The 15,990-nt window shown below is 42.5% G+C and overlaps 1 protein-coding gene and 1 long non-coding RNA gene across 6 annotated transcripts in view; both read left to right on the top strand.

Annotated features, from left to right (window-relative positions):
* The first annotated feature begins 350 nt into the window (after positions 1-350).
* LOC139798048 (uncharacterized) lies at positions 351-1,992 on the top strand. The gene is made up of 2 exons (XR_011726683.1): positions 351-411; positions 1,904-1,992. It is a non-coding gene; the product is annotated as an uncharacterized lncRNA (long non-coding RNA).
* Positions 1,993-3,657: 1,665 nt separating this feature from the next.
* LOC139798465 (uncharacterized) overlaps positions 3,658-15,990 on the top strand; it is a 26,558-nt gene continuing 14,225 nt past the window's right edge. For 3 of the 5 annotated variants that reach the window (XR_011726824.1, XM_071749133.1, XM_071749131.1), the window contains exons 1-4: positions 3,658-3,776; positions 4,955-12,774; positions 13,302-13,405; positions 14,332-14,503. Coding sequence is in view for 3 of the 5 variants with exons in the window: in XM_071749133.1 (XP_071605234.1) it covers positions 12,666-12,774; positions 13,302-13,405; positions 14,332-14,503 (385 nt within the window). In the remaining 2 variants the exon portion in view is untranslated. The other 2 variants (XM_071749132.1, XR_011726825.1) reach the window with 2 other exon arrangements.

The raw sequence follows: 15,990 nt of genomic DNA, 5'->3' as shown, positions 1-15,990 counted from the left end.
CTCCAGGCACTGTAGGGTCTGGCTGTTGGCAGAGCACAGGGAAAAATTCACACATGATTGAGAACTGGAGAAGCCTCTGGGAACTGGAAACTGAGGCCTTCAGTCATGTGAAATGGCTTGCAAAGGGCAGAATTGCTTGGAGCTGATCAGTTTTTATTTTTATGCCACTGCTTTTTTAAAAATTATGTTTTGAGGTGTGTTTTTTTTAAAGAAAGACTCAGGGTTGATAGAAAGATGATGATGTCAAGTAACTAGTTATTAGTTATTTTGTGGTAGTCAGGCAAAAGTTATTTTTATGCATGTCAGGTAACTAGTTGTTTTATGATAGCTGATTTGTCGACAGGTCTGGGAGACAGATGGCTTGGAGCAGTTGGAGATGGAAGGGGCTTGGAGCCATTTGTGTTCTCTGAGGTATCTGGAGTTTGCATTGGTGCACCTTAGTGGGCAGCTACAAAAGCAAAGGGGACGCTTGGGAATATCCTCAGCTGATGTCTGCTGAAAAAACTGCATCACTTTTGATGTAAGACTTAGCAAGACTGACACCAGCTGAGGACCTGCCTGTTCCCCTTCCAAGCTACGTTTGGGAGAGTCCTCATTCCTGACTTACAAGCAGGCAAATCGCATGTGCAAACACAATTGTCTGTTATAATTAAGTTAAAATCTCCCTAATTTGGAAACATACCTATCATGTTCCCTTCTAGGAAGAAACTGTTATTTCTTCTTTTATTCTTCCTTTTTTTTTTTTCTTGAATCCCAAGTTATCAATGGCTCTCAAAGAAAAAGGAATTTTTCTTTAGAAAAAAGTCTATTCAAATTATTCATGATTTATATCAAGAAGGGAACTTTCCTCTTTCAACTAGCAAGAAAGGGGGAGTTTGATCTTCCTTGAAATCATTTGAGAACCTTGTACATTTCTTTCCAGAGCTAAAACTTTCTTACAAAGCTTTGGATATTCAGCAGAATAATGACTATTACATAATTGAAGCTCAATACAATACCATGGGGCTAATAAATGGTCTCCTGGTTCTACAGAAAATGTAACAAAACCATAATAGCACTCACTGGGGCCAGGCCAGGCACAAATGACAAAGCTGCTTTTGAAAGCAAGTTGTGGCCAGAAATACTCTTGGACCAAAACCATTTTCTTGACCGTCAGGGGTACATTTACTGCTTTCAGTTTTCAGCCTAGATTTTATGTTGATCCTGCAACAATGAGTAAAATCAAGTCTGACAGAGCTGCTACTGCAGCTGTTACAGATGCAAATGGGAAGAAGGGCATTTAAGACAACTCTTGTTTCCCTGACTTATTTGGAAAGAATGCTGATTCTATTTAAAATGGCTTGATATTATTATCATGTGGTTTTTAAAGGAAGAAAAACATGCTACACTACTAAGTTTTTTATTAGCATTTATGATCACAGCTCTTTTACTTAGAAAATAATCATTCTATTATGTGCTGTGAAGCTGCCTGTAAACAACTGGCAAAGAGGTATCCTGCTTTGTATCTTCCATGGAGTAAGTATCAAATTCAATTGATTAATCAAAGGAGACATTTTTTGATGGAAGGGAACCTTTTCAAACTTTATTAAAAATATTGAATAAACCATGAGCAATCAGAGTTCATAATCTGAACTCCCACTCTACTTTCATGGATACAGTTAAACCTTCAAAATAATTCATAAAGCAGGAGATGTCTTCAATAAAAAAAAAAATAAAGACCCTCAGAGCAGCATATTCCAAACCCTCTATCTTGATCTGGCTCTCAGCTACACCATTGCAGCTCCACGAGTTTTTTTATTGGGATCACTCTGTATTTCCACTGGAGCCATAACCAGAATTGGTCCTTGGGCTTTTTTTCAGTGAGTAATTCAGAAGCATCCTTGCACTTTCTGTCTTTTCACAGGGGCGTTTTCCCTTATTCTGTAAGAAGAAATGAGATTGCCATCAGCAAAGCTGCATCATGATTAAAGATAATCAAGGTACAACCTGCAAGCTGAATGATTGTCCCCTCTGTTCCAGAAGGAAAGCACTCATATGGCCAAATGCAGGATGGCTGGTGGGAATAAAGACAAACGAAATAGAAATTCCTAGAAATTAGGAGAAAATCTGGCTCAAACAGGTGGGACCAGCATGTCTCTATCTTGCAAGCAGCACTGAAATCATGGGGCCTACATGAAACATGATGTGCAAAGCCATTGTGCTGTTCAAGATCAAATTCAAGTGGATGTTAGCAAATAAAATGCTCATATTTAGCAGCAGGAAAACTCTACTGGAATACTTCCAGGTGTTTTGATGGGAAGAAAAAAAGAATTGAGGGAAAGAATTCAGGTATAGAAGTATACAGGCAATGAGAGGAAGTGGGCAGACTGATTGATCGTGGCACAGTGCTCTGGTGCCATTTTTAGATCACAAGGTGGAGAATGCTCAGAATAAGAAGCATCGAGGCAGCAAAGAGAGAGAGAAGGGTGTTGTCTGAGGCCACATTTGAGAATGTACAGACTTGAGTGAGACCTGAGCAGTTGGGCCAGGTGGCCATCTAGAGCGGTAGCAAAAAGAAATGTGAGGACTTGATGGGAATCCTCGGCAATTTTTTTTTTTTTTTTTTTTTTTTTTAACTCTGCCTTCCTATATTGCCCTTTCTCAATCCATATTCTAAGCAGAGGGGAAAGGACAGAGCTGATTCTTTGCCTCAGTCAACACAAGCTGAACCTCATGGGAATTTTCACAATGGCACCAGACAAGGAGGTGTGATGGTATCTCTGATGGTACCCAGGGGGGTGTGATGGTACATCTGATGGTACCCAACAGTGAGTGTCAAAGACATTTTCTCTGAAGGAAGCAATCTGCAATTTCATCACCCCTGATCCAATAAGAAAAAACCAAAACCAATAAACAAACAAAAATCCCAAAAAACCACAAAGCAAACCAAAAACCAACGAACAGCAACAACAACAAAAAGACAAAAAAATAAACCAAACCCAAAAATCCACCCTGAAGCTTTTGGATCATCAGTTTTGTCTGAAAGAAGTGCTGGGGATCTGTCAGCAAAGCCTCTCTTTCTCTGGTTCCTGTCCTTTGCTCTGGAAACAAAGCCTGTCCTTGGGAGCAGACAGGCTTGCAGTGAAGCCCCTTTCCAGTCCCGAGCCAGGGCAAATACAAGACCTCTAAAACTCTGATTAGTTTTTTGGGTCAGAAGAGATCATACACATGGAAAGCAATGTCATCCCATCCAGTGCAGTACTGCTGCTAAAAGGGTTTATCCTAAATACTGCATTCTGGTAAGGCAACACATTAAAAAGAAAAAAAAGGCACTTTATTCAGAAAAGAAGCCCTTTCAAAGAGTGACAGATGAATGTAGTGACAGATTAATATAAATTTTAAAACCTGAACACTATCCTTCAAGGGGAGGAAGCTTCTAAATACACATGCAAAACAAAAACAGCAGAGGAAAATCTCACAGAGGCATTGCACAGAATCATTTATTAGGTCTCTGTAAGTGTTCATTTACATGAAACTTTCATTTAGTCTTGTATTCAACCATTCTCTCCCGTCTTCTGGCTTCATGTTTTTGAGAGATACAGTGGTCCCTCATCCTGTTTCACCTCTGTTCCTGTGCTAAGCTTTTTTTTTTTTCTTTGCTTTTTTTTTTTTCCACAGGAGTTATGGGCAGGGTGACACAGGGCAAAGAATGGAATTTCAATGTCCCAGTTTCAAATTCACCCCTCTTTCTGATTCTGGCTTAGACCAAAAGGGGAAAATGACAACCTCTGCTTAAGGTAAGCAAATTCTTTCAAAACCAAGTAAAAGCTCAGTTGTTCTCTGGGCATTATTCCCCTTTTGGGTCAAAGCACAGAGGAACAGTCTGTAAGCTATAATGTGGCATAGGGTGCCCAGAAACATCAGCTTCATTACACAGATGTGCTCTTTCTGTGATGTTAGCAATGGTGAATGGTCTAACTGCAGAAATTATTTGTCTGTGCTGCTATTGCTAAAGCACCCAGCAAGGTGTTTCAAAACTAACCCCATGTATCTGCATGTGTAGCAATCACTGAAATTTCTGCACTGTGAAATCAGCTTAAGATTCTGTATTTCTACTGAAAACTGTTGCACGACCAAGTTGAGATCTAAAACCATCTCCTTGGCCTGCTCCTAGGAGCATCTTGCTCAGGGAAGTTGACATGATGTGAAATTGTCTCTCCTTTGGCAAGAACATGGCTCGTGGCTTCTCTAGGCCACACTGAAAGGTCTTGACCAATGTGGGTTGATGACAAAGGTATAATATTTGCTCTGAAAACCTTGAGTGCTGCTTTCCTCATGTCTCCCTTCCTGGCACGTGCCCAGCTGCCCTGCTGGTCTCCACCTCTGATGTCAGTGAGTGCCCACCAAAGGCATCTCAAAGTGAAAGGAGGCATTTAATTACTGTTAGGAACAACAGACAAAATGACCTCAAACAATCCCACATAAAGTCCTTTGTTATTTTCAAAGCACTTTCCCAGCTTGACACCTTTGCTTTTTCATATCCAATATAAAATTCAAAATGTTTTATTGCAGTGCAGTACATGAATATAAAATATAGATATATCAAATCTCACGGTACCTTTTTAGCGGTACTGCTTTGAAAAAGGACCTGAAGTAAACTCAGTAAAAAGAGCAGGAAATTATCAAGGAAATTCCACTTCTCAAACTTTCGTTCCCCATTGTCTCATATGTATTTAAAACAACTTTTCTCATGCAAGCATGATCACAGCTGTTAGGAGCTGCGTGGCTCTGGATGGGTGACAGCTCAAGGCTGCTTGGGGGTGAGCACACTGAGATATTTTGTGTATCCTTGCGTATCACACAGGCAGTTGTTGCCATAACCCAGTTGCTGCCAGCCTCCTGCCAAAGCCAGGGTTGCTTTCATGCAGCTGCTGAAGGGGCCAAACCTGTTTAGCTCTCATTTGCATCCTTCTAGGCTCCGTATGGCTCCAATACGACCCTCAACACCATCTCTCTTTACTGGAGAACTTCCTTCTATGCTGCTGCTGCGCTCCTGTCTGATGGCCATGGTGTCCTGCTGGAATTTACTATTTTGCAAGGTTTCTTCTGACCTGCTCAGTATATAGGTGAGTCCACGAAGCAGCAAGGTGACCTTTCTGCTGTGTGTGGCTCAGCACAGGTCAGTCCTGCTGATCAGGAGCAGGGGAGAGAGCTGGCATGAAGAAGTGTAGTCCCAACTCCTGGAAAAAAATCCCATGTGGTGCAGTGAGGACCAACACGTAGGTGCAGGGTATGGCAACCCCTCCTGCTCTCCTGACAGCCTCTCTCTGGGATCCAAAATGTAAGTAGAAAAGTTCTTTTGTAATACTATGCCCAAAAGCTTGATATCCCATTTCTGCATTCTTTTTTGCTAATTGCTGTGATTAAATGGCTTTGAAATCACCTCCAAATGAGCGGGTACCAGTTTGGGGCCTGTATGTCCACTGAAATTGAAATAAATCAGTTCAGAGATATTTGGAACAGCATAGCTGGCAGCACACAGCAGAGCAAATAGCTGGATGAATTTGCATCTTATTTAGTACGTCAAAAGAAGTTTTAAGCTGGAACTTAGAGAAGTTAAGCCAGGAACAATAAGCTTGTCTGGAGAATTCTGGTATTAGAAACTAAAGGATATGGAACAGTGTCCAAAGTAAATATTGACATGACTCAAGATGAACTAGTAAAACATTTAATGAAGCTGAAAATAAGGCATCTGGGATAGATGTTTATTGTTAAAAATGGACCATTTGAGCAAAAGTAGCATAGTGATGATGGAGGTTATTCATAGGGAAGCCAAGTTGGGGAAACAGCATCATCTGAAAGAAACTGACTCCAGCTATTTGTGAAACATGGAAAAAATTAGAATTATAGCAGAGCTAAAAATGTAAGTGAATTGCAAACAGTCATTACCAACATTGAGTGGATTTTGGAGACTGAATCATACCAGGGGACAAATTACTTAGGTGTCCAGAATAACTCTATTGACTTTGACAGATTTCTCTGTATTTGCTTTTGTGTAATTGAGAGTTTGCTCCCTTATATTGTATGAGGATTGCATATTAAGAAACTTTGAGAAAAATATTGATTTTCATTCATTCTAGTATCATTCTCTTGATGATAGAGAATAAGTCACACTAACTTCACAAGTCATGTCAGGAGCATATTAAGAGCATTTGCCTTTTGTGGGAAGCAAGGAAAATAAACCTTTGACAGCGCTGAAAAAAAAAAAAAAAAAAAAAAGAAATCAGGCACCATTTAACTGGAAATGGAGATAAATTGTGTGGCTATATTAGCAATCTTACAAAGATGTAAGTCTACAGTGTTATCAGAATGCTCCACCAAGTCAGGCTGTGATGAGCCAACATCCCATTCACACGTTCACCAGTGTTGGAAATACTGGGGAAGAGATGCCAAGAAATTAGTATTGCCTGCTTAGGTGTGCTCTACAAACCAGCTTTGTCTTACCTTGGAAACCCAGGACTAATGTGTAAGGACTGATTACATACAGAATGTACACTTCATCTGTTCCCAAAATGGCTTTCCTATGTTTTATATTTATGTATTACACACACATAAACTGCATAAGCTATCTGGTGATTATGCAAATGCAGCTGCAGTCCCCCAGATTGCTTCACAGCACAAAACAAGGACACCCATTGTCCCAGCCCCAAGATTCAAGATAATCCATGCAGCTGACCCTGCAGCAGAAAGACTTGAGGCAGGGCAGGAGGAAAAGCAGGGAGGAGGCCCAGGGAAGACAGCAATGAGGGAGACTGCTGCTCTTGGGCAGGGAATCCATCCTTACTCCTTGGCTGCTTCTGATGCATTCAGGAAAACAGCAATTATAGTGTTTGGCCTTGGCCCATCTCTCAAAACCTTTATCCTAGGAAGATGTGAATGCTACAATCTCTCTTTGTCCTCCAAGTAATCTTTTTGAAAACTGGGATCTAAAACAATTAAAGACCTTAAGTACAGCCATCAGCTTCTTGGACTAGATTTTGAAAATCCACACACAACCCATCTGCTTCCTCCATCTCCTATTTATTGAGAAGGTTTCCTTTGGCTACCCTCTTGTTAAGGCCATGATCAAGTCACAGTTGCTGGTAGATTTTATTACTAACATAAACAAATAGCAGGTCACTTTGTTATTGTCCCAAGCTTCAAAGCTGAAGCTGGTCTTAGCATCAGTAGGTTCTACCAGTACTGACATACAATTGGAATGCAAAGGAGATGTTGATAATATAAAACACATGTGGCTTATGTAGATTGCCCAGAGTCACTTAAATGCTCTCTGCAAAGAACCTCAGTATGTGGCTTGATGGGCAGCCTCAGCCAAAATAATGCTAGAGCTGCAAATTCTTTGCAGTGCTGCACAGCAGCAGAGTGGCACCCCAATGGGTGCCCTCCCCAGCCCTGCTCACCCCGCAGGAGGATGTTGACACAAGGGACAGATGCGTAGGATCACTGCTGGCATTGTTCTCTGGGAGTTGTGTACAGCAAAGGTCTTCTCTGGGCACAGCAGGAAGAATTTAGAGCATACAAATATACCTCAAAAGCAAATAAGAGGTTTTGTTGTCATCCCCCCACACTACTGGTTTTGTGCTTATAAAAACGTTAGCTGATTAACTCTCTGTCAGAACTGCAAAGCTGCTAACTAGAATTAGTGTATGAAACCTGATGTATTTCATGCCTTGGAAGTAATAAGTCGTGATTTTACTTTTTCCTGCTTCCTTACTTTTAAAACCCATCCAGTGTAACTTTCTTCTATCATAGTAATATTGGGCACTATTCCCAAATTGTACAAATTGCAAGTTTTAAAAATTAATAAAAAGTCTGTAATTGTCTTTAGGACCACTTTAATGGTCCTAAACAAGCAACTTAGCTTCAATGCAAATGAAAGTCCTGCCAGCAGATAAAGTGCTCTACTTGCAGGAGGCAAGCTGCTCCACCAGGGCTGGTATGCCCACATCCATGGGGCTGATCCCTGAATGATGATCACTGTGTGTTTGCTGTTGAGGAACAGAATGTGGACCTAGTTACTGGCACAGAGAGACCTAATAGGTTACTATTAAATGGATTAATGGGTAATAAATTGCAAAGCAATTGCATTGATTCGAGGAGAGGTTATTTCTTGTCACCCACTGGTTGTGGAGACCCAGCAGGAAGGTGTTCATAAGTAGAGGGTGACCTGTCATTGTCTGCATTGCTAGACATTTTGTCATCATTATGCAATGATCACAAGGTGATGCATGAGCAATGGAAGCCTTTGTGTGGGAGGCAGTCGCTCAGGTGCTGAATAACCAAGCTGTGTGTGTCCTGGCTCTACTCATTAGCCCAAGTGAATGCACTGAGCAGTTTTGCACTGATTACAGAGGAGTTTGCCCAACAGAAAAGGAGAGAAGCCTCATAATCTTCCTATTTACAAATGACTGTTCATTACCTAGGCTTCTTTTTGTCATATGGCTGTAACATTAAAACCAGAAAGTTGTACGTTTGAGACCTCTTTTGCATCTAAAAATATGGTGGCCACCTTGTGGGTGAAAATTTGTCACGAGAGGGATTCCTGAAGCTGCCTGTTTATCCGTGGCTGTGGCCAGTTAACATCCTACACCAGGCAGCTGCTCGTCACCAGGATGTGTGCTCTGGGAGCAGAGAGGCTCCAGTACCAGGCTCTGCTCCCCAGGAGCAGCTGCCCCTGAGTTCTAACACGAGTGTTTGCTGCTATAATCCCTGTACTTTCCAACAAAGTCTTCCAGTGGAGAGAGGACATACAGCACCAGCATGGCCCGTGGTGAGGTCCAGATACTTAAAAAGTTAAATGAGCATAAATGATGGCCCATGGGAGGCACAGCACAAGTAATCACTGCTGATGTGTTCCAAGGAGCAAGTCACCCATCTCTTGGCTCCCTGTTTTTCCTTTAATCCCTGTATTTCTAGGCTCTGGTGTATGAGGTTTCATATTGTCCTTTTGAAATGCACATTGTGTGTGGTTGTGTGCTGGACTTTGCCTGTATCTTATTGAAAGCCATAAAATGACCTGCTCGTTACAGACTCGGAGGTGTTGCAAGTATGGTTCAGCATTTCCAGGTTTACTGACATCATGATCCCTCATTTGTTTTTCCAGAGACAGGCAAAGTAGAAACATAGCTGTGAACAATAACATGAACCTTGTTGTTACCAAGCACTTGGCAAGCAGTTTTAGGAATGCTTCTGCTTTTCCCACATGTATATAAAGCCTTAGAGAACATATTTCAGCATAAGGGAAGCAGAAAGAAATTGGGCCCTATATTTCATGTGTTCAGTAATGGCAGACTGGAGCATTAAGAGACAGGTGCTTTTCTGAACAGAATGAAAGATCTGAGCAGCTGATTCATGGTGAAATAATATGCTTTTAGCTGAGGTTTATTGTAGCTGAACCTCATGCCTTCCCTCTAGCCGATATCTTAGATGAATCAGCAACCTGCTATTTTTATCTCAGCTGTACCAATAGAGTTTGTAATATTGTTCTGTCAGTGCTATTTATACTTCATCACATGCCTGACTACTCCGGGATGTGCTTTTTTCCACAGTCTTAGATGATGTCATGGTGAAATAGGCAGTTGTATTGAACAAAGGCTTTCTTCAGAATAGCAGTAATTAAAGCTTATGGCAGAGTACAACACCACTGAAATACAGGGATAAGCTTCCCCAGTCTTAAGGTATCTGTAGACAGGGCTTTTGATGCTTCAGTAGCTGGTCCCCCTGAGGACTGGCTTGAGAAGAAGTCCTAGAGCTGTCAGGGCCACAGCTGCCCTTGGAGGTGTGCAGGGAGCAGTGTGCTCTGGAGTTCGGGACTGATCTGCACAAAAGACTTGCTGACAGCATAATTGTTCAGGGAAAAACAAAATTTAAAAATAAGCTGCTCCAAGAAATTAGATTTTCTACTGATCCCACTCTATATCTTCTCCTCATTCCCAAACAGAGACACAAGGTTTTTCTTTTACTTCTTCTGCCTGAAGATATTCATCCACCTTAAATGATTTTGCGATACTTGGAGGTTTTGAGAACTCCTGTGCAGGCCTAGCCAGCCTGGAAGCCTCCAGCCTTGCCACGTGCATCCTCCCAAAGCCAGGGGACTGAAGCCCAGTGTAGATAGAAGCAGTAAAAGATGTAAAAATTATTTGCAAAGGAAGAATTTGGTGTTGTCAGTTGATCACATCAGTGATGTTCCAGCAAGCCTGAAATTCTTCACTCTGTCCCTATTCCCCAGTGCATCCCATGCGTTTCCAGCTGTTTATCATCATTCCATAAAGCCAGCAACATGTCAACATCAACAGCTGTGTTCTTCTCATCTGCTACTTGTAGTTTTGCTGTCAGAGTTTTAACCACCAAAGCTGCAGATCCGGGCTGTGCAGACCCGGTGTGTGTAGTTTCTCCCTAAAAGCTGTTGCTCAGGAGCTCCATATGTCCTCCAGCCAAGCCATGACAAGAATGTCACTGGGTCACAGATGGAGGCAAAGGAAAGAAAGTGTTATCCCCTACCCTGTATGTATGCTTTGCAATATGATTACAATAACTGAGTGATTTATTTCAGAAGTATCCCTGGGTTAGACACAATTACTAGCTACCCCAGAGCCAGAGCTGAGACATGCTTAGGCTGTGGCTTTCCACCTCTCTTGACTTGCAGACCTCTACCTCCTTTTTCCACTGGAGATTCAGACCCAGGTGTGGAAAGCTTCTGTCAGTAAGGTTGTTGGTTTCCCCACTAGCTCTCTCACACTCTCCAGTGTGTTCCACAGACCTGCAGGGAGTTTGCCTGCCCCAGACAGGATAGCACTGGCCTGACCCTGGGGAAAACTGTCCCGATGGACTTTCTGCAGTTTCAGTGGCCACCCTTCACTTAGGAACAGCCCTTCCCAGTGCTCTGGGAACTTTAAAGCCCCCCTTAAATTACTTTTTTCCAAAGCCTGCTTCCAAATTTTGGCTCTGCACAAAACATGTCGGCTTTTGATAAAAGCTCAGAAGGGAAAGAGAATAGTATAAATAGAAATTAAGTAAACTAGGAGGAGGTTCCAAAGCAGCAAAACACTAATGCTAGCTGTGGCTGTGGCTGCATGTGTAGTGCAGCTTCCAGCACTCGCCAGAGCGCCAGGCTGCCCCTTGGTATTCTTAGAAACATATGCATCTGCTGTGTCACTGGCACTGCCTGCTTGGCCTTGGACAGGCTTGTGCATCTTCTCACAAAGTCTTTAGAAGGCTTGGGTTTGTGCAGAGATTTGGTGCCAGAGCCCCAGCCAAGCCAGCAACAGCCTCTCTGTGGCTGGATCTTTTTTGCATGCTTGGTAAGCTGAGCTTGTGCCATCTGGGTAATGCAATTAGCCTTATCCTTCCTCCAGCCAGATTTTTAGGGGATTGTGGTGTACCTGCATTGTCAAGTCAGAAAGGATACTATATGGTTTATTTCCTCATGATCGAATGAAACTTGTGCCAGATTCCCAGCTGGTAAAAATCAACATGACTAAGGTGAAGTCATTTGTACCACCTGATGGTCTTCATTCTAGCCAGGGCTGGGAAGATAGAGCACATCATTTGCTACTTATTCATTATTGATGTTGTTTTTCCATAGGGCCATTGATTGCAAGTGAACAGGAGATAAATAGGTGAGAACCATTCCCTATAAGCAGCATAATAATGGTGGGCTCCAGATTGAGATCCTTTCAGAAATGGTAAGTGGTTTTTCAAACAGTGTGTGTGGTGTTGGGTCTGCTCAGGTAGCTTGGAGCCCCTCAGCTTGGCTCTTGCCCTTTTTGGCTTTTTTTTCCCCTGCAAGGGGTGTTCTGAATGTCATCCACCACAGCCTTGTATTGGTCTTGGTTTTCATCCCTGGTTCTCTTTACTCTGCAAATTAGGACATTCTTAGTTTGAAAATACATTCATGGTTTTAGAAGACTTTTGGGATGAGAGAAGGATACAGAGTCTGGGGAAGAGGGATGAAACAATATGTTGCTGTTGGGCTTCTTAGCCTATGCATATACTTATGTCCATATCATGTATTGAATTGAAGACCTGTGCTTTTGAGGGAGGAAACCTGGAAAAGGGGGAATATCACGTCTTAATGTGATGCTGCCTTGCTTGAATTTATGCTGATACAGCTCGTGTCGTGCTGAATTTTTCTTGTTTTTTGCTGTGTCCTGATGCTTCTCCTTGTCAGTTTGGATTGCAGGTAAGTAGGGGGGCACTCGAGGGCAAGGGAGAGATAATATTTGCTCTTTTGTGAAAAGCTGTGATGTCCTGAAGCTCAGGAGAACTGCCAAGCATGTGCACATGGGTCTTCCTCCATGCCACAAAACAAGTGGTGAAACTCTAAAGAGATGCTTTATGGAAAGGTAAGATCTCTTTTAGACCAAGTGGTACACTCAGGAATAAGCAGACAAGGTTTTGGGCACATGCTGCTGTGTAATTAAAAGGAGTGAAAGGAATGAACGGGCCTGGAGTAAGGGAGGCAAAAATAGAAAGAGCCATCTGTCAAGATGCGACTGGAGAGCTAACTGGGGAGCCAGGGGTCTCCTCTGCTGAATGTCCTGCTGTGTTTCCTGACAAAACAGAGACAGCAACAGGGATCTCTCCTCAGGGGCTGGACACAGCTCACTGCAACTGGGGCTGCCTGGATGTGTTCTGTGGCAGGAAGGATGCTGCTGTGGTCAGGAGGCATTCCTGTCCCAAGGACCACCATCTTCTTGTGGTCAGGCAACAGGAAAAGTCCTCATGGCAGAAAAGGTAGGGAAAGGACCTACAGGTTCATATCTTCTGTCTCCCCCTGCTTAGGCAGGAGAAATTCCTTCAGAGCAACCAGCCCAGCTGCAAAGCCTGAATCAGAGATGAAGCAGCCCAGCCAGGGGTGTTAGATTTACCAGGATGAGATCCTCACGTCACTTCGAGACATTACTTTTACAAATGGTATGGAACATTATAAATATACAGGTAACATGTACTTAATGATTGATTTCATAGTCACTGCACATGTTGGAAGCATTGATAATGTGATGCTATAGACAGGAGTTAGTCCAAATGCAAGGCAGGAAGTTCCAAGGTATTGTTCTTATGGAAACTCTGACAGCTGAATTATATGGGCTTGTTAAGGAACTAAAGATAACCCCATTCAGAGGAGATAAAAAGATTATGTATGAGCAAGGAAGCTGAATTACAATTGCAGTGGGAGCCGTAAGTCTGAATATCTTGACTGTTGTGTGCAGTAAATGGAAACTCCACCATGCTGTTACATTAATTTGGCACTTTTTATTTAGGGACTAATCTTGAAATTCTTCACCTTAAAACTCCAGTGGAGGAAATGGAAAGTTTTAAATCCAGAAGGATTCGGATATGGGGACCCAATGTCTGGCTCATATTGGTAAGATGAACTTGAATCTTGATTGTTTCTTCTGTTTTGGAGGCAGATGTAACTGTGGAAAGCATCCTGAGTTGCTGTCAGACTCACCAGGAGGATACTGCACAACTGGTCAACAAATACGGGAATTCATTTATTACTGATCTTGTCCTCTTTTTCTGGGACAATAACCATGGCAGGATTCTGAAGAATGAAAGCCATCTAACCACATTCATGGCATACATCACGGGCCCTGTGCCCCTTCCCACCAGAGCACACGCCAGCTCAGAGGCTGGGGTACTGGCAGTGTCCCCCAGCTCCTGGGGGACCATGGGTATGAGGGCTCCAACACCATCAGCCACCCTGCACCCTTGCAGCCGCCAGGCAGAGGTCTCTTAAGAGAGCACCTTGGGCTGAGGAGACCATCCCCAGACAAGTTCACTGCTCCTTTTGTTTGAGGACAGGGAAAGAGGCAATGGGTTCTAGTACCTGCTGCCCCTGCCAAGTGACCATCCCTAGGGGCATCTTGGCAGCTGCTCTCCCCTGCTCCAGGTGGGCAAAGGGAAGTGATGCTTCTGACAGCAGATTTGGGAGGGGATGCTTTCTTTTAGCATCATGTCAGAATTTTACAGTAAGGAAATCTGATTTAAAAATGTGTTTCAGCTGGTTGTCCTTCATCCAGTATTTGAAACCTGGCTACACTTCTGAGGCCCAGGAGAGCAGCGGGGCAGTGGGGCTTTCCCTGGGATGGGGCTGTGCCTCAGCTCTGGCGCAAAAAGACAGCTGTGATTTCCAGGGTGGCTATGGGAGATTTTCTGTAATTTTATTGCAGTACCCCTATGTTGCCACTAGTTTTCCTCCTTTCAGACAGTAATCTGTCTAAATTTTGTTGCCGTAACATTACGCACATGGAATTTGAGACGTTTTTCTTCTGCTTGGCTTTGTTTTAGTCAGGCTTGCTTGAAATGTCACATTTAAATGAGAGAAACAGCAAGGCTGCAGAAATCTGGGCTATAGACTATGGGGCTGCAACTGTGTACAGAACTTGGCACAAGGCACTGGTACTACCTGAGATCTCTAATTGCCACCTACAAGTATCAAATATCAGTACATGCAGAAAAGGTGAGTGGAGAGGACAAAATAGTTTTCCTCTATGCTGTGGTATCATTCATGCTTTTAAGAACAAGATTTAAAGTCTCTGTTAGGTTCCGAACTATGATTTTATTTTCATTTACATCAAAGGATTTAAGAGCCTTCAGAACCCAGCATTTTTAAAAATAACTTAAAGCATACTGTCTGGCAATGCAAGTCCCTGTTAGTGCAGAAGCAGCCAGGCTTTCCTCCTATAAAGCAAATAACTGAAAAATCAGAATTCAAGAAATACCTTGTCCTCAATTTAGCTCTGACAGCTTGTACTATGTATTTGTTCCAGGAAAAAAGACTTTATGAAACGTGGGCCCTTGCAGACAGGACATAGCCCTGGGTGATGAGCCCTACAGATCAGCAAAAACTATGCACCATAAGAGCATGTGCAAAGGTTCAGAGCCTTGATTTGAATTTTTGGGCTTGTTTATATTTCAAAAGCAAAGCCACTGAATTGCATCTTGAAAACTATGTTCCAGGTTTCCTCAAAACACAGCCCAGGTTTGATCAAAAGGTTCTTAAGTCTGCAAACCTTTTGACAAACCTGAGGAATGTTTACACATTCAAAAAAACCCCAAACCAAGTCCATTTGCATGGGCTGGCATCTTGCGATGGAAATTTATCCCATCCATGCCCTGGGATTGAGCTTTCAAGACTGGACTTCTAATATTTTTATTGATAGACACACCAGCAGGTGCAAAAATTAAATACCTACACACAACCAAAATATTTAGATGTATTTGTAAAACCCCAAGTAAAAAACCAATTTGGTATTTTTTGTTTAATTTAATGTTCATTCATGTGGATCAGACTGCATGGTGTTTGCTTGTCCAAACCACTAAGATAATCCTTACTGCCTATAGAAATACATTTCAATTAGGAGGCAATAAATATTGTCCTTTTTTTGATGTACACATTTTTATCAGCAGACAAAAGCTGACATTTATTTCACTGATAGCCCTAGATTTCCCCTCCCGCTACCACCACAGCAGAATTTCCCTCGCCCAAGGAAATTGAGAGGATCAGAGCACATGTGATGTTTCATTAATTTAAAACTGCTGCCAGGACTTGCATATTGTAGCAGCTTTAAAGTGATTGAATTTGGATTATTTTAAACTCTGCAAAGTCCTGCCTTTCCTGACAGAGGCATATCAAGTGACAAAATAAAATATGATGCTGGTATGAGGGTATCGGGTTGTACACACATTCTCCTTGTGTGCAAAGCCTTGCAACGGGCAGATTAGAACCAATGGAAAGAACAACCTTAGGTTTTTTTGTTTTTGTTTTTGTTTTGTTTTGTTTTTTTTTGGTGGCAGGCCGCCCCCCTTCTCTTTTTTTCTTTCTTTTTTTTTTTTTTTTTTTTAAGCAGTAGCCCAGCGAAGTGGAGACACCTGGTGTTTATTGCAGCAAGTTCACTAAAACTGTGGGGAGAGGGGAGAGCGAGGGCACTTGGGGTGCCCTCGGCC

This window comes from Heliangelus exortis, chromosome 7 (assembly GCF_036169615.1).
Source record: "Heliangelus exortis chromosome 7, bHelExo1.hap1, whole genome shotgun sequence".
Classification (NCBI taxonomy): Eukaryota; Metazoa; Chordata; class Aves; order Apodiformes; family Trochilidae; genus Heliangelus; species Heliangelus exortis.
Note: the sequence above shows the minus strand (reverse complement) of the source record. Positions and strands in the feature narration are given on the sequence as shown.